Source organism: Grammomys surdaster, unplaced genomic scaffold (assembly GCF_004785775.1).
Source record: "Grammomys surdaster isolate TR1022 unplaced genomic scaffold, NIH_TR_1.0 135, whole genome shotgun sequence".
NCBI classification, from domain to species: Eukaryota; Metazoa; Chordata; class Mammalia; order Rodentia; family Muridae; genus Grammomys; species Grammomys surdaster.
In genome coordinates, this window is record NW_021604593.1 from 2,764,217 (window position 1) to 2,788,635 (window position 24,419).

Below are 24,419 nucleotides of genomic sequence, written 5' to 3' on the forward strand. Positions count from 1 at the left end.
CCCTCCCTCCCGCCCTCCCTCCCTCCGTCCCTCCCTCCCTCTCTCTGTCTCTCTCTCTCTCTCTCTCTCTCTCTCTCTCTCTCTCTCTCTCTCTCTCTCTTTCTTTCTTTCTTTCTTTCTTTCTTTCTGCTTTTGAGATAGGGTTCCTCTGTGTAGCTTTGACTGTCCTTGACTTCCTTCTGCAGACCAGGCTGGCTTCTTACTCACAGAGATCCACCTGCTTCTGTCTCCTATGGTTAAATGTCTTGCTACCACCCTGTAGCCAGAACCTCCCATCCTTTCTTGAACTCACTCTGGCCATTTTCCCCCCATATTCTTTCCTCAGAAACTTCTCTTGCAGTCACCACAGATATGTACTGAACATTTTTTAGTTGGCCTAATATCAAAATTTATTCATTTGTTTAATTATCCCCAATTCTGCATTTAGTTTTCAGACTATCTCACTGTTGATGTTTCTTTCTTCCCTTCTTCATTAGTCAAACAATGTCAAGCCTCTTTGCTTTTCATTTTTTGGATCTTTGAAATTTGAGTGGTCCAGGGCTCTGTTACCAGATTTCCTGTTTTCACTCACTTCCTTGATGGTCATGTGTGTGTTATTGATACCTGGGTTGGAATCTTCACTCTGTAAGGTTTAGACACATGGCATAGTTTGTAAAAATTATGTACTTAGGATAGAGAGATGGCAGAAGATGTAGGTTTGGTTTCCAGCACTTCCATCATGACTCCCAACTGTTTGTAACTCTGGTTCCAGTGCCCTCTTCTAGTCCAAGAAATGTGACACCCTCTGGCCTCTACAGACAGACATGTATGTGGATGTACATATATACATACAAGAAAAAAATATAGAAAACTTTGAAGAAAAGCTGATGAATGTAGCCAGATCTGTATTTCAAGAAGAAAGCTGTTACAGTAGTAGATAGGAAGGAACTAGATAGGAAGGTAGGGGAAGGACAGTAATCAGAGAATTTTTTGAACTACATTTGAAATAATAGCACTAGGGCTGGGAGGGAGAGAGAGAAGAGAATTTCAAATGTGAGAATGATTAAGACACAGCTGTAAACTTAGGGAAGAGGGGTAGTAAGAGGTTTGTGTGCCTGAGCTCTGTGAGCAGGAGGTAGATGTCCTTGTCGTCGGGCAGCCAGCTAGCTGCGGACCCTTGCCACACTGGGCAGTGGTAGTGTTTGGATTAGGACAGTTCTCAGAGGTGTGTTTCCATCTCATTTGAATTATGAGTTCTATATTGATATGATATTGAGCATCTATAATATATATTTGCTGTACTCCTTGATGAGATGTCTTATCATTTTTGAACTGGGCTGCTTTCTTCTGTGTGTGTGTGTGTTTTAAGAACGGAACCAGGACTACCTGTGTGTGTGTGTGTGTGTGTGTGTGTGTGTGTGTGTGTGTTTTAAGAACGGAACCAGGACTACCTGCCTGCTAGAAAAATACTGGAGGGCTGTTTACTGCTGTATTTTTAGTTGCTTCATATTTTGGATAACATCTTTGATATATTTATAGAAATCAATATTTTTAATAGGTTGCTGATACTATAGTAAATATTTAGGATTTTTGTTTGATAAAAAGAAACCAGTCTGTCTCTGTTGACTTGAGTATATGTGTTTATACATGTTTATGTGAGTACATGTGTATATATACACACATTTTGTAGGCCAGAGGACAACGTAAGGTGACCTTTTTTGGCTTTTCAAGACAGGGTTTCTCTGTGTAGCCCTGGCTGCCCTAGAATTCACTCTGTAGACCAGGCTGGCCTGGAACTCAGAGATCCTCCTGCTTCTGCTTCCTGAGTGCTGGGATTAAAGGCATACGCCACCACCTCTTGGCTGCCATTTTTCAAAAAAATATATTATCAGTATATTTTGAGACATGGTCTTACTTTGCCTAGAGCTCACCAATTAGACTAGACTGACTGGCCATCAGCCTCAGGAGTACTATTGTCTCTGCTTCTCAGCATTGGTATTAAAAGCCCATTATCACTGTCTGGCTTTTCAAATGTAGATTCTGGGCATTGAACTCAGGTCCTTATACCTGTGTGGCAAGCACTTTACCAACTGAGCTGTCTCAGCAGCTCTTGGTAGATTTTTAATAGGTATAAGTTATTTGATAATTTGGGGTTGAAATTATGTTTAAATAGCTTGTTAAAATTCATGTCAGAATACCTAGACTTACCATCAGTTAACTTCCCATAAAAATCATAATCTTCTGAGTTCTTTAATTGATGATATTCCCTTGAAGTTAGAATTATTTATATTTATAAACACTGAGAACTTGTTAGAATTTACCTCATTTCCAAAAAGAAGGCCAGAGTGTTAGGGCAACTGCCAGCTAAGAGGAAGAGCTGGCTGTCACTTGATTTGTATTTTTATGGGACTTTCATCAAGTTTTGTTTGTTTGAGACAATCTCTCCTTGTATCCCTTCCTGGCATTCACCTCACAGAGATTCTGCCTCGGCCTTGAGAGTGCCAGGACTGGGCTTTACCAATAGAAGAGAGTGAGCTAACCCAAGTCTCCTAATGTACAGTTTATAAGGTTTTTTATTAAGCAAAAGAAATTGTACAGAATGAAATTGGGGGCATTTAGGATATTTCAAAAGAAGTAACCAGCCAGAATACTTTAAGTAGAAATAAGTAGGTGGAGATGGGAAAATGTAAGCAAGGTGGAAGCACTAATTATGGATGGTTAAGGAATAGGCAGAGAATAGAGGAATGACTGGAAATGGCCTTTTAACCCTTAATTAGCTCTTGGCAGTCAACCCTGACACCATTGGTATGATAAACATACCAACTATTTAAAGGTAGAAGATAAAACCATAGGAATGAGAATAGAGTTTGATAGACTGCTTGCTTAGAATGCCCAGAGCTTCTTTCAGCCTTTCCCTAATTCAACCACAGGGGTCAACAGCTTCTGTCCATTTGGTTGGGTGCAAATATCTGCATCTTGACTCTTTCGAGACTCTGTAGGAGGACCAGGAATCTGAATTAATCTGGACCCCCGAGGTCTCTCAAACACTGGACCACCAAAAAGGCAGCATACACCAGCTGATATAAGACATCCAACACATATACAGCAGAGGATTGCTGGGTCTGTGTTCAATCAGAGATGATGCACCTAACCCTCAAGAGACTGGAGGCCCCAGGGAGTTTAGAGGTTAGGTGGGGTGGGGGGTGGCAGGTGGGGACAGCCTCATGGAGACAGGGGGTTGGGGTGGGTTGGAGATATGGGATGTGGAACAGGGTAGATGGGGGTGGGGTGGGAGTAGGGATAGGATCTGGAGTGTAGAGCCCTTTGTTTATTCCCAGAACTACAAAAACTCTACAGTGCTGTACCTATAATTCTAGTCCTCAGGGGGCAAAGTCATTCTTGGTTACATAGTGAGATTTAGGCTAGCCTAGGATACATGAGATACTGTCTCAGAGAAACAAAAGGACTACATAGCCAAGTGTGATAGCACACACCTGTGACCCTAGAACTTGAGAGGCTGGGCTATGCACTGAGTTGTAGAATAGCCTGGACTAGAGTAAGACCTTTTCTCAAAAATAACAACGGGCTGGTGAGATGAGAGCTTAGTGGTTAATAGCACTTAAGGCTTTGCTGAGGACTGAGGGTTATAGTAGCACACACCTGGGGCACAGTCCATAAAACTTTTACTCTAGGAATCAGTCTCACACTCTCTTTCAATCTGCAAGAACACCAGGCACAGATGTCTTAAACATACACACATGAAGGCAAAACATGGTTTTAAATTAGTGTGTGTGTATACATGCTGCAGCATGCTTGTGGAGGTCATAGAACAAGTATGGACACCTGAGTTTTGATCTCCAAAACCCAAACATTAAAAAACAAAAAACAAAACAACAAAAATTCCCAGCACTGGGGAAGCAGAGACTTGATTTTCTCTTCTAAATTAGGTAGTCAAGCTTGGCTACAAGTGCCTTCCTGGCCATCTTGCCATCCCTGTGTAAGTTTTCTTAAAGAGGAGAAAGTTGATTTATGATTGGAGAGGCAGGAAGGCCTTTTTGCTGAAGGTGCGTCTCATTATGATTTTCCCCTTGCTACCTGGGCTCTCTAGCTGAGGGACGAGTTGAGACCCAGAGTGCTGTAAGTCCCTGTGGGGGACTGCTAAAAAGGCACATGGGGAGGAAGGAAGACAGTAACTTACTCACAGGAAAAAGAGCAAATTGTCCATGTGTCATTTTTTTCTTTTTTTCTTTTTCTTTTTTTTTTTTGAGACATCTTATAGTTCTCAAGTGCTTATATTACAGGTGTGTACCTCTACAGATGGTTCTGGGCATGAGAATAGTTTTCATGTCATTTTTCTCTGTATGTGCATGTGTACATGCTAGGAGACAACTTTTAATATTCCCATAGAGTTGGTCTGTTTCTTTTGAGACATCGTATCTAACAGACTAGACTAGCTAGCCATTGAGGACTAGGGACACACAGGGACACACTTGTCTCTGCCTCCCAAGGGGTGCTTGTTGTTGTTTAGATGAGTATTTTGGAGATCAAAATTCAGGTCCTCATGCTTGCAAGTCAAGCACTTTACTGACTACTCTTTCCAGCCCTTACTTTTCTTTTGTATTGCTTCCAATTGCCTTTTTATTTATTCAGTAGTTGAAAAGCATATTTAAAAGTTGGGCATAGTTGTGGGTAAATAGGTCGCAGTGGTGGTGTCTCAGAAACGCATTGGGTCCCACAAACAGGAGAAAGTGTAAGGTAGGTTCCAGAGACTGGGGGCATTGGTGAAGGCAGGCCCCAATGACATGAGGAAGTCCTTGGTTCCAATAGGGTTTATTTTCATAGATGGATCTGGATGTACCCCCTTCCCCTCTCCCCCCAAACTCAGGGCAGACCTGAGTTAAATAGGGAGGGAGAGGGGGGAGGGTCTTGGGAAGAATGCTTAATTTGCTCTGCCCTTTAGCCTTCATTAGTATGTAAATCTCTCTAGGGCCTGAGGCCTGTAGTCCTACTCTTTACCTGTACACTTTGGGAGGGGCTGTAATGGCCTACGTGACTGAACAATGTAGGTCCATGGAGAGTGGACTGCGTGTCAGGACCCTGGGTTCTGGAGACATGGCCGAATGCCTGCCGTTTCTCCCTTGGAGTCTCGGGGTTCCAGGCCCATGCCCAACCAAAAACCAAGATACCCTTACACAATCCCCACACATAGTGATTCGTATATAATCTCAGGGTGGTGCTGAGGCAGGAAGATTACTACTAGGTTGGCCTAGGCTACAAAGCAAGAGTGATGTCAGTTTAGGGGAATATAACCGTACTAAATAAATTATTTATTTATTTAGTCTCCAACTAAATAAACTTAGGGTTGGTGTGGTGATTTGAATGAGAAAGGCCTTCATAGGCCCATATGTTTGAATATTTGATCCCTACTTAGGAAGGGTTAGGAAGTGTGGCCTTGTTGGAGGATGTGTCACTGGGCTGGATAGCCCACACCATTCCCAGTTAGCTCTCTGCCTCCTACTTGTGGATCAGAGGTTAAGCGCCCCTGCCTGCTGCTGCCATGGTCCACGCCAAGATGGCTATGGACTCCAAGTTGACTTGGTCATGGTGTTTTGTCACAGCAGTAGAAAAGTAATTAAGACAGCTGAGGTGTGGCTATTGGCAGAGTACTTGCCTAGCTTCAGAGGGTCCTGAATTTGATTCTCCAGCACCCCTTACTTCTTCCACCCCAATAAAATCAAAATAAAACAGTTGCACAGAGCTAGGCATGGTGTCACATGTAGCGCTCTAGAAATGAGGCATCTCTAGTTGGAGGCTAATGTAGGTTAGGCCTTGTTTCAAAGAAAGAGACACACATTGTTTCAGTTATTTCAAAAGTAAAAGTATAGATTAAATGAGAATTGGTGACAGGATAGCTTGTTTTATAATACAGGTTTCTAGATTTTCCTCTCTCTCTCTCTCTCTCTCTCTCTCTCTCTCTCTCTCTCTCTCTCTCTCTCTCTCTCTCTTTGTTTTTTTCGAGACAGGGTTTCTCTGTGTAGCCCTGGCTGTCCTGGAACAACTCACTCTGTAGACCAGGCTGGCCTCAAACTCAGAAATCCGCCTGCCTCTGCCTCCCAAGTGCTGGGATTAAAGGCGTGTGCCACCACTGCCCGGCTAGATTTTCTGATAATCATACTTCTCCTCTACAAGTCAGGGTTTTTCTGTTGTAGCCCTGGCTGTTCTGGAATTTATTATGTAGACCAGGCTAGCCTCAAACTCACAGAGGTCTGACTGCTTCTGCCTCATCAGTATTGGAATAATATGCCACTATGTCCGGCATAATCTTTTTTTTTTTTTTCTTTTTTCTTTTTTTTTTTTTTGGTTTTTCGAGACAGGGTTTCTCTGTGTAGCCCTGGCTGTCCTGGAACTCATTCTGTAGACCAGGCTGGCCTCGAACTCAGAAATTCGCCTGCCTCTGCCTCCCAAGTGCTGGGATTAAAGGCGTGAGCCACCACCGCCCGGCATAATCTATTTTTTAAATTCTGTCTTAAAAACTAAGGCATGAAATACTGGATTTTTTTAATGTGCCTAGTGGTGGGAGAACAGAGAGCAAACTGGTTTGAGAGGTATGGGGGCAAGACTCAGGTGGAAGGAATAGGATCTTTATTGTGTGGATACTCCTGTGGGGTGTGCAGTAGAGTCACTCTGGTGACAAAAGGAAAGCCTGGAGCTTTTTTCCTTCTGGGCTGGGTGCTGGTATAAAATGTGGGCTGGTTACCATCTACTGTTATGGGTGGGGGCTTATCGGCTGTCATCCTTTCTGTCTGCTGTGGAATCTGGGTTTCTGAGGCTTTCCGTGGCTATTTTTCTTTCTTGTTGGATTTGTATTTGCTTTCTCATCCTGCTGATTTTCAGCAGGGACCTGTCAGCTCTAGGTAGAATCCTAACTTTGACCTAATAATACATAGAAACTTTGAAAATGTAATCTACATTCCTAATAACTTTCGATTTTTAGATAGTAGGTTCTTTCACACTGAATTTCTTTATCTTTTAAAAATAAAACTTATTGAAAATCCTATGTTTTTAAAAAATAAGGATATACCAGTGTTAGAAGTAAAATTAACTTTATTAATAAAGAAATAAATGCATTCATAATTATTTTTTTCATTTATTTTTGTTTTATGTGTATGGGCTTTGCCCACCCACCTGTCTGAATGTATATGCACCACATGTGTGGAGTTTTTTTTCTTAGAGGCCAGAAGAGGATGTCAAATCCTCTGGAACTGGAGTTACAGATGTGCTGTATGGATGCTGGGGATTGAACCCTGGCCCTTTTTTTTGCAAGAGCATCACTGAGCTACCTCTTTAGCCCTCCTAGTCATGATACTATTAACGGGATTATTTTCTTCTCTCTCCTTTCTTCCCTTACTCTATCTTTGAAGCACTCTCTCATTGTTGCCCAGTGTAGCTTGAATCTATTCCCAGTTTTAGTCTGTTATCCTCTGAATAGTTGGGGCTATGGGTTCCATCATGTTTGACTGGCCTTTCATCCAAGTTGGTGTGAGTTGCACGTGTGCATATGCATGCGGAGGTCAAAGGTTGACGTCAGGTCTCCTCCTTATTACGCTCTGCCTTATTATTTGAGACAGAGATTCTTGCTGAACCTGAAGCTTGGCACTTTGGTAGATTTAGAAGCCAGTAAGTCCCATGAACCCTCTCGACTCGGCTTCCCCAGTGCTGGGGCTGGCTTGTTATGTAGGTGCTTGGGTCTTCATGCTTGTAGAGAGACACTGTTGGCTAAGCTCTTTCCCTAGATACCACTTAAAAAAAAAAAAAAAAAAAAAAGCTGGTCTCATAAAAGGTTTTAATTTGTGGGGTTCCATTGATTTACGTTTGTTATATAATTAATGCCTGCTGAGAGGACAGGTGGAGGAGTCTCATTTGCTTTTTGTTTCAGTACACTGCTGTAGATTTGATTGGATGGAGAGTAGCAAACAGTTCACAACCTTGTGGAGATATGTAGTTGGAAATGCAGCCTCTATAGAGTCTAAGAAGGTTGGCAAGAGGGATCAGTGGATAGAATTGCATGCCACACAAGCCTATCGGTCCCTAGAACCCACAGAGGAGGGAGCCAACCAATTCCTGAAAGTTGTCGTCTAATCTATACACATGCAAACACATACTAGTAATGAATTTAAAAAAAAAGAATCAAAGTTTTTGTTGATTTTAAAGATTATAACAAATATGAAAATGATTATACACTTTGTAGTAATTTTGAAGGGATTTGTATTATATTTGGGAGGTTTTTATTTTGTTCATTTATACAGCCTATGCCTGCCTGTAGCTTAGGATGAGCTCAAATTCTGAGTCTAATGGCCTCTGCCCCTTGAATGTTGAGATTACAGGCATGTGCCGCCACACTTGGTTTTCTTGTCAGAGGTAGTATTAATAGACTCATTGAAAAGTAGATTGTTCTGTACTCCTGAGGCTCACTCCTCAAACCCCTCCAGGAAAGAAGTTATTTTAAATGTACCCAGGCCAGAGCCTTTCCTATGTTAGGCAGTTGCTCTACCACTGAACCATACCAAATACAGTTCAGAACTGTAATTTTTAAAGGAGAAAAAAAATTTTTTTTTCCCAAGACAGAGTTTTTCCTGTGTAGCCTTGGTGGCTATTCTGGAACTCACTCTGTAGATCAGGCTGGCCTTGAACTCACAGAATTCTGTCTGTCTCCACTTCCCATGTGCTGTGATTGAAGTTGTGTACTACCACTGCCTGGCCAAAAGAGAATTCTAAGGAAAAGAGGATACTAGTAATTATTACTTACAAGGAGAGAGAGAAACCAACGTCCCTGCAAATGCTTAATGTTTCAGATTTTGAAGGAGGGTAAACTTTGTGTAAAGAACTGCTCAAATGTCCTAATCTAGATTGGCATCTTTCTCTGACGAATGAGTGTGGGGAGCTGATAAACAGTGGTGGTATTCTTTTGTCAGCCTGTAGGTATACTGTTAGAGCCTTGTAGTGACCACGGGGATAGTGAAGATGGCTGTCCTGAGAGGTAAGCTTTTTTTGTTGTTAAAAAATTGTTTTGAGAATTGGAACAAGCTCTTCACAGATCTTTGATTGAAAGTTTTGGGTGAATCTATACATTATAAGACAGTCTGGTAAAAAGACGACGAGGCTTCTTCAGTTTCATAGTAGATGTAGACATATTAAGAGCCATAAATAGTCTCCTAGCTGCAGACAACATTAGTTATGAACATAGTCAGAGAGCACAGCTTCTTTAGAGATAATAAAAACTTTGAGAATTTGATACTGAAAACAGGCCCATCAGTGAGTTAATTGATTGGGAATTGTGGCCAGCCAACCAAAAATATATAAACTACTTGCTTCGATGGTAAGTGTGGGATGTTTTTGGTCCCTGCTACTCATCCTCAGTGTCCAAGGATAATCTTTCTATTTGGTGCTTGTTCACCCCCATCCGTGTTAACATGTCTGAGAAAATGAGATCCACCAAATGTAGTGTCTCCTCAGATACAGTCCCTTTGAGGAAAAGGTGTTTTAGTCAGTGGATAGGAGTTTTTTCCAGTCACTTGGGTCTTGCTACCCTTTGCATCATTCTTTCAGAAGCCGCCAGTATGTATATCTTCATAGTCTTAACAAAGGTGAGACTCAGTAATGGAGGCTCTGCTACTTCATTTCTGCTTTACCGATAGCCTGTTGGTCAGGTAATGTTTTAATGCTGTTGCTTTTGAGTAAAAACCTGTTGTTGGAGGGTAAGTAAATTCTTTGGAGCCATGTCTCTGGAGTGTCCTCATACTCTGAAGGTCCACAGTTTTCCTGCTTACAGCAGTTCCTTGTGCTTCCTTTCAGGAGGCAGGACTGATCCTCTTCCAGCCCAGGGAGTTTTGGAGCTATGGGCTGAAGATATAAGATTAACAGGCATCCCCAGAAAGATGACATCGGGATATGGTAGAGCAATAAGTATCTATTTAGTGAGGGCCCAGTCTTTTTGGAACATTCTTTTCTCTTCAACTTGTATCTAGGTTAGCAAACGTGTTGTAGATCCAGAGTACTTTGTCTAGGTGGATTGCATTTTGCATGGTTAATACTCAACATTTTTCAGATTAAGATAGTTATGTCTTTCAGAGTAAGTCTTTGAGAACAAATCTAACTTATTCTACTGCCATTTGCTCTTAGCCTAAATTAAAAGATGTTGAAGAAGCCTGGTGGTGGTGGTACACACCTTTAGTCCCAGCACTTGTAAGGCAAGGGTAGGTGTAAAAGAGTGCAGCCTGGTTTATAGAGCTAGTTCCAGGACAGCCAGAGGCTACGCAGAGAAACCCTGTCTTGATACCCCACACCCAACCTCTTAAAAAGGAAAGCCTTGAACCTTTCAGGGACTTTAGTTTATTTCTCAGGCCACTGAGGGTAACATACTTGCATGTAAAGAGATAACTTCTTGTGTTTAAATCAAGGCTTGTCTTCCAAGTGCTCACCACTTAAAGAGGCACTTAGGTATATGTATTTTAAATTAACACAGATCTGTTTGAGGAGAATTTCCTATTGTGGGCATCAGTAACAGTTGCTTTATTTAATGGCCAAAAAGGTTGAGATTGTTTGTGACAACTTGCAACATGATTATTTAATAGAGGTTCATTTTCTGGGGGAACTACAAGGTGAATTAAGTCCCCCCCTCCCCTTTAGTGTGACCTTGGATTGCAGTGTACACTTGTGATAGTGCTCAGCCTGAAAGGGCAGACCAAAGCTTCCTTACAAATCGTTGCATGGATAGAATAAACCTGTTGGTAAACTAATATTTACTTTATGGATTCTTTTTCTAATTTGCATCAGTTCTCACTGGCTGCTGTAATTGGTTTTTAATTTTCTTTTCATAAAGTTTTTATTTTGGGGGTAGTTTATGTGGAGAGGGAGTGGTAGAGAGTATTAATTTTCTAAACCTGAAGTGAGTCTGTGGATCTTTTCAGTATTGTGTGATTTTTCAGATATAGGGCTCCAAAGAATGGGCATATGCCCTATTGGTAACTTTTCCTTCTCAGATTTTAAGTGCTAATTATTACTGGGGAAGAGAAGAAACAATCTAGGTAAGAAGTAATAAAAGTAACCTTTCTATTCTTTATATGCTAATAACTATATTTGTGTTTTTAGGAAGGAATATTTATTACGTGACAGTGATAAATTGCCACACTTGATTCTGGTAAGAACTATCTTTATATTATAGTTCTTAAAAATGTTGCTTAATGGGCCAGGCAGTGGTAGTGCACGCCTTTAATCACAGCACTTGGGAGGCAGAGGCAGGTGGGTTTCTGAGTTCGAGGCCAGCCTGGTCTACAGAGTGAGTTCCAGGACAGCCAGGGCTACACAGATACACAGAGAAATCCTGTCTCGAAAAACCAAAAAAAAAAAAAAAAAGTTGCTTAATGTGCTGGTTATTATATCTGGCCTTTAGGGTTTTTTTTTTTTTGTTGTTGTTGCTTTTTGTTTTTTTAAAGATTTATTTATTTGTTTTATTCATATAAGTACACTGGAGCTGTCTTCAGACACACTAGAAGAGGGCATCAGATCCTATTACTGATAGTTGCAGGGAATTGAACTCAGGACCTTTGGAAAAGCAGTTGGTGCTCTTAACCACTGAACCATTTCTTCAGCCCTAGCCTTTAGTTCTTATATTGGATAAGTTAAAAGTTAAGCAATAATTGATGTGGTTATAAAATTATGGCTTTTGAAAGTACTTTCCTACATTTGAGACTCAAATTTGGTTTCCTAATAAGACATTATAAAGTACAAATTTACAATTGAGTGTAGTTTGCTTGGGGCTGGAGAGATGGCTTTAACCATTAAGAACACTAACTGATCTGCTTTTTTAGTGGTCCTGAGTTCAATTCCCAGAAACTACTTGGTGGCTTATAACTGTCTATTCGTAGGATTCAATGCCATCTTCTCTCTGTTGTGCACAAGCAAACAAAGCACTCATATACATAAAATGCATAAACAAATAAACCTTTCTAGAGGACCTGGGTTTGATTCTTATCACTCATATGGTGTCTCATACCCATCTATAACCAGTCTCAGAGGATCTGATGACCTCTTCTGGCCACACTGGGCATTAGGTATGTATGTGGTACACATAATATAGGTGCAAGCACAACCTCCTCCCCTGTGCACAGATAAGTAGAAATTGGGCAGTTGGTTTTGTAATGAAAAATACATAGGGATATGTGCGTGCAGATTGTCTCTGAGCCAGTTGTGAAGAGTCGTGGTTATGAAATGCATTCTTTATTTTAAAATACAGGATTCTAGCAGCAAGATGCGTGATTTGAATGCCAACACTGAATCAGAAGTAACCGAAGGTCAGAGTGTTGGTGTTCAAGGAGAAGCAGCATGCATACAAATTGCACATTTAGATCTGAAGAATGTTTCTGATGGTGATAAATGGGAAGGTAATTTTACCCAAGCATGTTAATTTCTAAAATACTGTTATTTGTAATTGAAATAACCCAAACCATGACAAGACTCCTGCCTTCTTCTGGACAGTATTTATCATCCTGATCTGTTCTCTCTTTAAAAAAAAAAGTTTGTTTGTTTTGCTTTTCCCAAGTATACTAGTAGGGTAGTTCTCTCATGGGTAGAATGAAACTAGATTATTAGCTTTGATGCTGCCAAAGGGAGCAGTGGCACATGCCTGTGACCTCAGCATTTGGGAGAGCAAGATGAGCATGAGTTACAAGACCAGGCCATCTCAGCACCCCACCTCCAGCACACCTCCCTCAATTAAAGATCAAAATTGATTAAAAATAAAAAGTGTCCTAGATTAGAATACAATAGGTTAATTGTTAAATCAGATGCCATCTCTTGATCTTCAAAAGTTTAGTGTATTAAAGTTTTGATGATTTTACCAGTTTAAACAGGGTATTTAGCTACCTTATAATCATTAGCAACAGGTTTTTATGTTTTTAATTCTTCACTGGTACTTCTAAGCAAACATTGTATTATGTAGATTGAGAAAGTATTTTGGGGATACGTTAAAATTTCTTAAAACTTAGCAAATTTATACTGAAAATTTTTGGTAAAGGTTTTACATTAAAGATTCCATAAATTATAAACAAAAAAGGGACTAAAGTGAACTATTTACATGCTAAAGTATTTACTTGGGAAAAACACCCAAGAATCTATTATTTCCTTGGAAGTCCATAAGATGGCTGATGAAGTCGATAACTACTGTAACAAATGTGGTACAGTGTCAGTGGTTAGAGCCTCTGTCAGCACTGTGTGCTGTATTGTTATCAACCATAAAGTAAGATATTGGAGAAGGGAAAATTAACAACCGGTTTAGATCCGTGAATCTGTCAGCCATCAACCTTCCTAATAAGAGAAAATGAGACAACTCAGGAGTCCTAAGCCCAGTTTCTGTTCCTATGTCTAGAGCCTCTGGGATTGTGTCTTGGCGAGTTATTTGATGACACACAGTGGCAATAACCAGAGGAATTGCAGTGCCAGTGCCTTGAGTTGCTTTGCCATTTGATCATAGTTTTAATGTGTAAGGCTTTTTGATGTTGTATTCTTGATTTTTAATCTATCGTCCAGCCATGCTTTAAAAATTTTTAGCAAACCCTTGTCTGTGGCCATCTTTACTGTGACCCTTCCCCATCCATAGCCATTCTAGGTGTCTGTCTTTGCCATGTGCAGTGGCATATTGTGAGCCTAGCCTCAACTAGATGAAGTTGGCTCTGTTTGACTTATTCAGAACTCTTAGAATTAATGCAGAGGCTCCCTTGAGTTAGGAGACGTTAGTGTACTGGTGACAGTGAAGATCACATGTCCTGGATGTGGAAAGGAAACAGTGGACAGGCACAGTGGTCAAAAGAGCATCCATGGGAACCTCGGTAAGAATGGAGTCTCTGAAGATGAGGATTAGGATACTTTTGTCTCTTCTAGGGGTCGATGCAAATAAATAACCACTAATGACCTCTGACCGCAGGCTCTGACCCCGTGCTAAACACAAAAGAAGGAACAATTCCCAGAGTGTGGAGAGACTGGTCTCTATAGCTTGAGCTTTCTAGAGGTTGTCCAAGGAGAACCTGATGCTGGACATTCCCCCTGGTCAAGATACCTCTTGTCAGAGGAACGGAGAGGCCCTGCTCCTGCTCTTCAGTGCCTCCCCCTACTCACCAGTCTTGATTAGTCCATATAGGTCTCTCTTTTTTAAGTGGGTGGGGTCAGTGATCTTCAGAACCTCAGTGCTAGTGGACAGATGAGTGAACTTCCTAGCCCTGAGAGAGAAGAGTTATCATTAATGTCATTAATGTTATTCTAACTTTGTCACAAATGTAAATATTGATTTTTTTACAATTAGGTGTTAGATTTTTTTTTAAATCTCAAGATAACAGCTTTCTTTAGACTTTATGTACTTTGAAATCTGTAGACAAATTTTGTTTGCTTGATATGACTCTAGTAGAGAAAGGGGGGATGATTCCACAAATCCCGGCCCCCTTTATTTATTCTTCCCTGGTAAGCGGGCTTTATTTTTTTCTCGAAGGGCAGTTAGCAGAACACAGTCGGTAGGCAGGTTGTATATCCATCCCTACCGTGGCCAGTATGAATTTGTAGTAGCTGTTTAAAGAGTCTTAGTGTTGACATCATCTTTCCCTCAGTGTTTCTGCTGATAACGTTGGGATGACATACAATAACAGTATTTCTTTTTCTTCTGTTTTTTTCGAGACAGGGTTTCTCTGTATAGTCCTGGCTGTCCTGGAACTCACTCTGTAAACCAGACTGGCCTGGAACTCAGAAATCTGCCTGCCTCTGCCTCCCAAGTGCTGGGATTAAAGGCGTGCGCCACCACCGCCCGGCCAATAACAGTATTTTTATGAAGCATGAGCAAAAGGGAAACTTTTCTCTGTTTCTTTTCTCTTTGTGGTCATGGGATTTCACCTAGAGCCTTCAAGATGCAGGAAACACTCCACCACTTAGCAATACCATCCCTCAGCCTTCTAAGAGAGCTGTTTTTTCTTTTTGATAACCATACTAAAAGGCTTCAAACGTACATGGTTATGATGGTTTGGCTCATCGGCCTTGTATCTGAATTTTAGTAGCAATCAATTTTGAGTTTGCCTTACTTGCTGAAATAGAAATGTATGTTTGCTTAAAGTTTGTTAGTGGTCATTTCTTTGAAGCAGGTTCTAATCCGAATTCCTGGCTGGTCCTGGGGAAATGCTTTTGTGCCCTTGGTGTTGTGTTATGTGTATGGTTTGTTCTGCCTGGTCTGTGTGTTCACTTTAGTATTTCTTGCCATTTTTTTCCATTTTATTAGCGTCATGCCTTATCACTTTCCCCCTCATTGATTTCAAAACAATGCATCTGCAGAGAGATGGGGAGGGTAAGTACGGCTCACCACAGCTCAGCTTTGCTTTTCCTTGGTGGTTCACTTGGTTTGTCTTTTATTAGCCCTTCTCCTGCTGTCCCCAAAGGAAACATTTGTGTTAAAAACTCAAGAAAAAGGTTTTTGTGATTTCTTTTCTTAAAATGTTAAAATTTCTCATAAAATGTTCATTATTAGTATATCTGCTGGGACACAGGTACAAGGGTTGCTTTGAAATCACTGTATTGTTGTTGAGTTTATTGTGGGACTACATACTTGTTACCCTAGTTTTAGTCAACAGAAATGATCTAGGCCTCAAAGACAAGGTAAATTATTTTCTAAAAACAATTAAAAGATGATGCTTAACTGACTAATACATAGCATTAAACTTAATTGCTGAGTGGCTATCTTGATTATTGTCTAAAGAAAAATACTTTTAAATTTTAATACTGTTAATACAATGTTCCATTTGTTTTTGCTTTTGCAATAGCTATCTCAATCAAGATTTAATTTTTTAGTCCTAAGTCTTAAGATATATCTAGAAGCTCTTCTCTCTCATACTCCAGTGATGCTTAAAATTAATGTTGTATTTGCAACATATTTATGGATGGTGTGTATGAGAAGAGATCTGTTATTGATGTAGCTTCAGTGGAGAGTATGCAGTGTACTTAAGGAGAGCCAGAGCTGTTTCATTTTCATTTAAATACTATTGTGGGATTAAAGTGTTTGTGTGTCTTATTCACAGGAACCTGATAACAGGAAATAACATTAATGTTAACAGTTAACATTATTTCTTATTATTTAACATATTGTGGACAGGCTGAAGTTAACTCCTCATTTGGAATATTAGAATTCTTATGGCATTAGCTCCGTTTCTTAGCATTCTGTGTAGTGTAGAGAAAACTTTCATATTTTAATATAGCCAGCCACCATCTGATAGTGAGAGACAGTTTGTTCACTGTTCACTTGTATTTGAAAAAATGTTTTTCTATATATCACCTTTAGAATACTGAATTAGGATTATGTTATATAACATCTTTAGAATTAAATTTAAGAAAGTTAATAGTGTCCTTTGTTTGCTTTTGTTAGTGGGTTTAGGCATTTAAGTGGTATTTCTTAGTGAGTGAATATGAAGCATGTAGAAGCAGCAGGCATCCTGACACTGATAGTATTTAGTTGCTTTGATGTTTTTCCCTACTGTATATAAAATGAACCCACTGTACAGTGAGGTAGGCTCAAGACCCCCATAATCTTGTGTTTTGTTTCACAGAGCCGTTTCCTGCATTTAAGTCTTGGCAGGAAGACTCTGAGTCTGGAGAAGCTCAGCTGTCTCCACAGGCTGCCAGGATGACTCACCATCCCCTGGGAGAGGACTGCCCTCCAGTATTATCTCATCGGTGTTTAGAGTTTGGGCAAAGCCAGCGTTTCCTACATGATCCAGAAGCATTGGATCTCTCCTCAAAGGCACTTTCCTTCACTAGGTATGTGATCTCTTACGTTTGAGAGGAAGTTTTTACTATGTACATAAATCCTTCCAGGCTTGTAACTGAAATTTGTCTCTCCATTCGCCTGCTATTGAATTTTGAATTTATTGAGATTACGTAGTACTTGGGGTTTACTGTTAGACTGTGGGTGTTTCCTGTGGTTTAGCCCTCATGTATTCACTAATAATTGGAGTGCAGAGCTCTGAAAGGGAGAAGCTGACTAGTTTATATTGCTCTAATTGTAACTTAATTTTAATTGAGATATAGTGGTTCTGACATCTTCTTGTAGCATCATAGAATGCACATACATGCCGGGCGGTGGTGGCACACGCCTTTAATCCCAGCCAGCACTTGGGAGGCAGAGGCAGGCGGATTTCTGAGTTCGAGGCCAGACTGGTCTACAGAGTGAGTTCCAGGACAGCCAGGGCTACACAGAGAAAGAAACCCTGTCTCGAAAAACCAAAAAAAAAGAATGTACATACATTCTAGAAGGTGCTGCCATGCAGAATGGGCCTGAGTGCCTACTGCCAAGTGGATCTCTGACCTCTACATTCTGTGTGTGTGTGTCGGGGGCTGGGATGAGGTAGGGAATAATAGAAAAAGAAAATGCAAAAAAGAAAAACAACAATAAAAATCCATGAAATGTCCAAGCTGTCAGAGGCACAGAGAACTTTTGTGAAAAAGGGACTGTTGTCTCTCCTGTAGAGTCCCATGCCTTCATTCATTTGGTTCAGCAGTTCCAAGACAGCGGTTTCTGTCTTCTAGATTCAAGCTGAAATGCCTTTTTCAGCTTATGGAGTTGGAACAGTATCAAGAAACCAGAGTTTGCTAAGAACCAACACCACAGCTTGTTGTTCATATTTCACAAATTAATTTTGCTGTTGAAAATGGAATCTGATTGCTTTTATTCAGATAAGTTTAAAATGTGTTACTATTACTGTCTCTATGATGTTGTGTTGGGGACAGAGCTCTCGTGACATGACAGGCATGTGAAAGGGAGAGGACAGCTTAGTAGAGTCGGTTCCTTGCCTTCCACCATGACCTGGGGTCTGCCTGTCATACTCAGGTCATTAGGCTCACACAGTAAATACCCTTGTCTGTTGATCATTGCACCATTCTGGGAAACTTTTTTTTTTTTGCTGGTCAGAGAAGATAGACACTTGATGGTGCACATGAAGAACAGACACTAATGACTATTAACCTCTTCCAAAGAATGCCTTCAAATGAAGGGAGGCAAGCTTCAGAGTTGCTGCTGCATCTTTAGGAAATTTGAGTAGCCATAGGTTGAAACTTAACATAGTCTATAATAAAAACATTTTCCCTGGGCTGAGAAAGACTTCTTTGGGATGTCAACAAGTTGAGTCGTCAGACCGTGGAGCCTGTTATCCATATCTCATAAATAGAAAGGCTCATTCTAGGCACCCCAGTGCTTCTGGGTGTGCCTCCATTCTGAGGTAAGAGCTCGCCCAGGTGGCTGACCTGGATACATACTGTACTAAGGAATGCTAAAGAACTGGGACAGATGCTAAAAGCACAGAAAGCCCTCAGCGGCCTCTTCTCACGGGCTGACAGAGGCAGTAGTAGCCCTTACAGGCTCAGCAGCATGACAAGATGCTTTTAGGTTAACTTTCTCAAAGTAAAGTTCGAGTTGTATAAGAGCTTTAAAATACTTGCACAAGCCTGGAGGTGGTAGCTCATACCTTTAATCATAGCACTAGGGAGGAAGAGGCAGGTTGATCTCTGAGTTTGAGGCCCTGGTTTACAGAGACAGACAGGGCTACACAGAGAAAAAACTTGCATAGGTAAATGACTACAGACAAGTACTCTGGTTAATAAAAGCAGTTTGCTTTTCAGAAATTATAAAACTTTTTGTTTATTTAGAGACAGGGTTTTGTGTACCCCAAGTATTTCCAGAGTTCAAAGATAGCAAGCATGCATGTTGTGCCTGGTTTATATGGTGTTGAGGGTCAAACAGAAAGGCTCCTTATATGCCAAGAAGGCACTATACCAGCTGAGCTATACCCCAGACCTAAGATTTCAACTTACACGTATTTTGTTATCGATAGTTTATTTTGCTAGTAGCAGTGAAAGAGAGTATCTTTAGAGCTGACATTGAGGTGGGGGTGACTGGAGAGATGGATCAGAGGCTAAGAGTGCTTACAGAGGACTTAAGTTCAGTTCCTTGTGCCCACATTGTGTGGCTTACAACGTGTATAACTCCAACTTCTGATGCCTTTTTGTGGCCCCCATGGGCACCTGCACTCACATGCACATGTTGGCCTGGGAAGGTGGCTTGGTGACTAAGAGCGCACTACTATTGCAGAGAACCCTGTTTTCAGCACTCAGATCATGTAGTTCACAACCACGTGTAACTCCATCTGAAGGAATGTGATCCCGCCGGCCTCTGAACTCTTCTTAGGAAACTGCCTTGAATATTTTCTGTAGGAAAAAATGGAGCAAGCAAACATTGGAAATAATACTAAGGAAAAAAAATCTCTTGGTAGCACAATACCAGTGCCTTTGTTTGTTTGTTTGTTTGTTTGTTTGTTTTTAAAGAGCCTTTGTACGCCGGGCGGTGGTGGCGCACGCCTTTAATCCCAGCACTTGGGAGGCAGAGGCAGGCGGATTTCTGAGTTCGAGGCCAGCCTGGTCTACAGAGTGAGTTCCAGGACAGCCAGGGCTACACAGAGAAACCCTGTCTCGAAAAACCAAAAAAAAAAAAAAAAAAAAAAAAAAAAAAGTAAAGAGCCTTTGTGTAGGGTTGAAGAGCAGTAGAGGGGCAGAGCTCGATTCCAGCACCCACATTGGGCAGCTGCAGGGCAGCTGCTGCCTCTGCCTAATGTGGGCACGGGTCTCTCTGGTTGTCCTGGAACTCGTTTTATAGACCAGGCTGCCCTTGAACTCACAGAGATTCCCCTGAAGACTGTATAGTCATTTTAAAAGTATATTTATCGTGGGAGAGGGCGAGGAGTGCGTGCTGTGAGGGATTTGTGTCACTTCTAACGCTGTGGGTAAAGACTAAACTCAAGGCACTAGGTTTGGACAGCGAGTGCTTTACCTGCTGAGACATCTTGCCCAGCTCCACAGCTTCAGTGTGGAAATATTATCTGGAATGATAGTGAGCTATTATTGGTAAAGTTCAGAATGCAAGATACGATTTGAAGTCTTTACTGTGAGCTGCATGATTTGTGTGGCTTTTTCTATTACTGTTGTGTCCTTTTTTGGAGGGCTTTTATTCTCAGCATTGAATGTAAATACAGGGTTTTAACCTCAATGGGAGAATGTGTGTGCAGCGTCACTTCCTTACATCCAGCTAGCATTCTGTACTATAAGTCTTTGGAGTTGGGGAGATGGCTTGCAGAGTGATGCTCTTGCAGAGTGTCCACAGGCTCAGTTTCCAACACCCACATGGTGGCTTACAGCCATCTGTAACTCCAGTTGTGATGCCTTTTTCTGGCCTCTGAGGACACTGGGCACATAGCGCTGTATAGGCATATGTATAGTTATGTAACATAATTTAGGCATAATACCAATACACAAAATAATAGCAACAGCAGCAATAATAAACAATACAAAACTTCTGACAGGATCACAGTAACACAGCATACTACCTTCCTATAGGCTGGGTTATGTTGCCTAAATGACAATCAGGGAGTCAATAAGAAATCTTAGTCATTTAAATACATTCTATATTGCCCTCCCATTTTAATTATGTATATATTTGTTTTTCTGTGTGTGGGTTTGTGTATGTGAGTGTAGTGCTTCCAGAGGCCAGAAGAAAGTGTCAGGTTCCCTGGGATTGGAATTATAGATGCCATGTGGGTGCTAGGTACTGAACCTGGATCCTCTTGGAAGAGCAGCCAGATTCATCTCTCCAGCCTGAGACTCTTCGTTACCATCTGTGTAGCCAAGTTATTTATTGACTGTCCTTTAGCAATAGAAATTTAATTTTACTTAAGATGGTTATTACCATTATTGTGTTACTTGCTCATGCCTTCATGCTGGCTCTCCCTTCACTTGTAAAATGTCCTTCCACTGGTAATAGGAACATAGCAGGACAATAAGTAATGCTGTGTTGACACTTGAAAATGTATTTAATTTGCTGTGTTGGCCTGTTGTTTTAATTCAGAATTCGAAGGTCATCTTTCAGTTCAAAAGATGAAAAAAGAGAAGATAGAACACCTTATCAGTTGGTCAAGAAACTTCAGAAAAAAATCAGACAATTTGAGGAGCAATTTGAAAGGGAAAGAAATAGCAAGGTAAGTTTGTAGTGTTGCATAGAACAAACTTGAATTCATGTTAGAGCCGAGGGTACCGTCTTAGGACAGCATGCTCCAGTTTTTCCCTGAAGTCTGAGATGCTGGGGAAGTAGTGATGATCATACAGGCCTGAGAGCCAGTGGGTCCTTAGTTGATGATTTCTGTGCCCATGTTCTTAGTATTGTACCAGTGTTTCTATGTTCCCATGTGCAAACATTTTTTTGGAATTCGTAAGCCAAATTCTTTACATTAACAAATTAACATTCTTTTCCAACACAAACCACGCTAACAAAAGGGGAGGAGGAAATGGGGACAGTGCATGTTTGTAATGATTAGACCCAGTATGTGAAGTCTGATGCCCAGAGATGAAAAACCTGCCTTCAGACTTGGCCCCTTCCAGTTGTATGACCTAGTTTAGAATAGCTTGACATCAAATTAAAATAAAGTGAGAATTGAATGAAATTTTATGTTATGGGAACTGTAAACACTATAAGAAATAAATTAACGTAACTACTGGACATTACAAATGTCAGTGATCCTATTCCATAACTTTGCAGCCCTCCTACAGTGACATTGCAGCCAATCCGAAGGTATTAAAATGGATGACAGAGCTTACAAAGTTGCGGAAGCAAATTAAAGGTATAAGTGTGGGGGTTCCTGGGTGGGTGGGGGATGGGGTAAGGGGACAACAAATGAAATGTAAATAAAACATCCAATAAAAAAATTTAAAAAAAAAGGTATAAGTGCATTTTATGGAAAATGTATTCCAGAATCTGTGAATTTTTTTAAACCATAAATTATGCTATGTGTTTTTGGATGTTAGTATAGTGTTGCTATGATGAAATCCTGTTTATTCTGAGTATGCTTTAATAATCACAACTACTTTAAAAGTTCTCTGTGTAAAGACAGTGTTAACAGTTTGTATCATTGTTCTGATTTGTTCATTTGAACTTTACTTGTGTAGAAATTTTAGTATCTTTTAAGTATTAAGTGTTCAGACACTATTCCTCTTGTAGACTTTGCAGTCTTATTTTAAAAGGTTCATTTCCTTTTATTGTTCTATTAAGCATTTCCTTATTTAAACCGCTTTGCAGCCATTGTTAGCATCACATCGCCTAAATAGTGTCCTGTTCCAGTTCTGTTTCACTCTTGCCGTCCTGTAGCTTGTCGTTGGCACAGCAACCAGAAACATCTTTAAAAAATACTATGTTACTGTTTTTTAAATCCTCTCAGTAGGTTTACCTTTCTATGTAGGCCTATTCTAAGTCCAGACTCTAGACTGTGGCTCTTAAGGGCTTGCACATACTGCCCTTTTTAGGTTTTTATTGTGTTACTATTTCATTTTTTTTTGTTCTCAAATTTGGAGGAACTTGCCTGGTTTTTTGCCTCAATTGGGCACAAGTGCTTTTCCCCTCAGTCTTGTATGCTAGGTTTATTAGTTCCATGTTAACCAGAACGGCACCGTTCAGGGAGACTGCCTTGGTTAACCCATCTAGTATTTATTGTTCCCTCCACAAAGCACGCTCTCTTTACAACTCCGACTCCCCCACTTTTATTTTTTTGTTGTGTATGTGTGGAGACCAGAATTCAATGTCAATCTTTCTCAATCATCAAAAATAAAAAAAAATCAAGTTTTTGGTTTTTTTTAAGGCAGGGTCTCACTGTAGCCCTGGCTGTACTTGAACTCAAAGAGATACCCCTGCCTTTGCCTCCCTAGTTCTAGGATGAAAGCTTTGTGCCACCACACCCTGCCCATGCTCAGCTCTTTTATGAACCTGGAGTTCACTTCTTTTCAGTGCTTATCAGAGTATTGTGCTTCACCTGGGCTCCTTGTTTGAAAGGACAAGTATACTGTCTGCTAAATATATGAGCCTATATGTTATCAATTATTAATCCTCTTATTTCTGAAATTTAGATGCAAAACACAAAAACTCTGATGGAGAATTTGTGCCTCAGACACGTCCTCGGAGTAACACTCTTCCAAAAAGTTTTGGCTCTTCTCTAGACCATGACGATGGTGAGAGTGAAGGTGAGCCCAGAGTCATTCAGAAAGAGAAGAAGCCATCTAAGGAAGCAACTCTCGAGCTGATTACAAAACGACTGAAGGAAAATCGTGCTGAGCGGCACCTTCCTGAGGATATCAAGGTAATTCTGAGCGACAGTCTCTGCCTGGAGTAGCCTTTAGAACACTGGAAACAAATTAACCAGCATAGCAGGGTGAGAGCTAGGTATCCTGACTTTTCTACCCTTCAGATTTACAACTCCAAAATATGCTTTTAAACCTAGAGTTCTGTATATTAATGCATGTTGCAGACTGTCAGCAAGACATGTACAAGACATAAAATGGCTAAGTTTGAACAGTAGCTGTGTGTATTAAGTTCTTGGTATCTGGCATAAAGTATGTGGATTCTGTCATTTGGTTTTTGTTTTTTGTTTTTCCCCTTTTCCAGCAATCCTATGAAAGATATAGATGTGATATTAGCCACTGAAAGAAATACTGTCTTGAAAGCCTGGCATAATGACACATATTTGTAATCCAAATACTGGAGAGTTGGAGGCAGGGAATTGGGAGTTCAGCCACATAGTGAGTTTGAGTCCAGCCTGGGCCACATGACACCCTGACGAAAAGAAAAGAAAAAGAAAAGGAGAAAGGTTTTGTGTGTGTGTGTGTGTAGATGGCTCAGAAGTTACCAGCACTGGCTGCTCTTCCAGAGGTCCTGAGTTCAATTTCTTGCACCCACATGCAAGAACCATCTATAATGGGATCTGTCACCCTTTTCTGTCATGCAGGCATACATGGAAATAGAGCACTCATACACATACATAAAGAAACCTAAAAAACCAAGCTTGGCAGTAGAGGTGCATACTTTTAATTCCATCACTTGGAAGACAGAGGCAGGTGGATCTCTGAGTTCAAGGCCAAGTTGGTCTAAAGAGAAGAGTTCAAGGACAGCCAGGGCTACATGAAGAAACCCTCTCTTCAAAAAGAAAAACAAAAAAACAACCTATAAACAACAACAACAAAAACCAAACCCCAAAACCAGGTGATCTGTTGGTATCAGGAGTACATGAATTACATTTTTTTTAGGAACTGTTACTCTTATGTATGGTATATGCACGTGTGAATTCATGCACCTCCATGTGCATAGAGGCCAAGAACAACTGTCCCATGTCCTGTTCTGTTGGTCTCTGCCTTACTCTCTTAAGATTTCACAGCACCTGAAGTAAGCCCTCTATGAGGCATCTAGGCAGAGCATTGGGTAACCAAGTCATGTGAGAGATGGGATCGCTGGGGAAATAGTATCAGCTGAATCTTCGTTTAGGAACTGGTGAACTAGA

At 40.7% G+C, this 24,419-nt stretch overlaps 1 protein-coding gene across 5 annotated transcripts in view; it reads left to right on the top strand.

The window, feature by feature from the left end:
- Positions 1-24,419, top strand: part of Fam13b (family with sequence similarity 13 member B) — a 94,770-nt gene that overhangs the window by 60,994 nt on the left and 9,357 nt on the right. For all 5 annotated transcript variants that reach the window (XM_028762769.1, XM_028762768.1, XM_028762771.1 and 2 more), the window contains 7 exons: positions 8,952-9,016; positions 11,128-11,176; positions 12,272-12,419; positions 16,608-16,818; positions 20,951-21,080; positions 21,638-21,719; positions 22,996-23,225. In XM_028762769.1, coding sequence (XP_028618602.1) covers positions 8,952-9,016; positions 11,128-11,176; positions 12,272-12,419; positions 16,608-16,818; positions 20,951-21,080; positions 21,638-21,719; positions 22,996-23,225 — 915 coding nt within the window. The remainder of the gene's footprint in view (positions 1-8,951; positions 9,017-11,127; positions 11,177-12,271; positions 12,420-16,607; positions 16,819-20,950; positions 21,081-21,637; positions 21,720-22,995; positions 23,226-24,419) is intronic.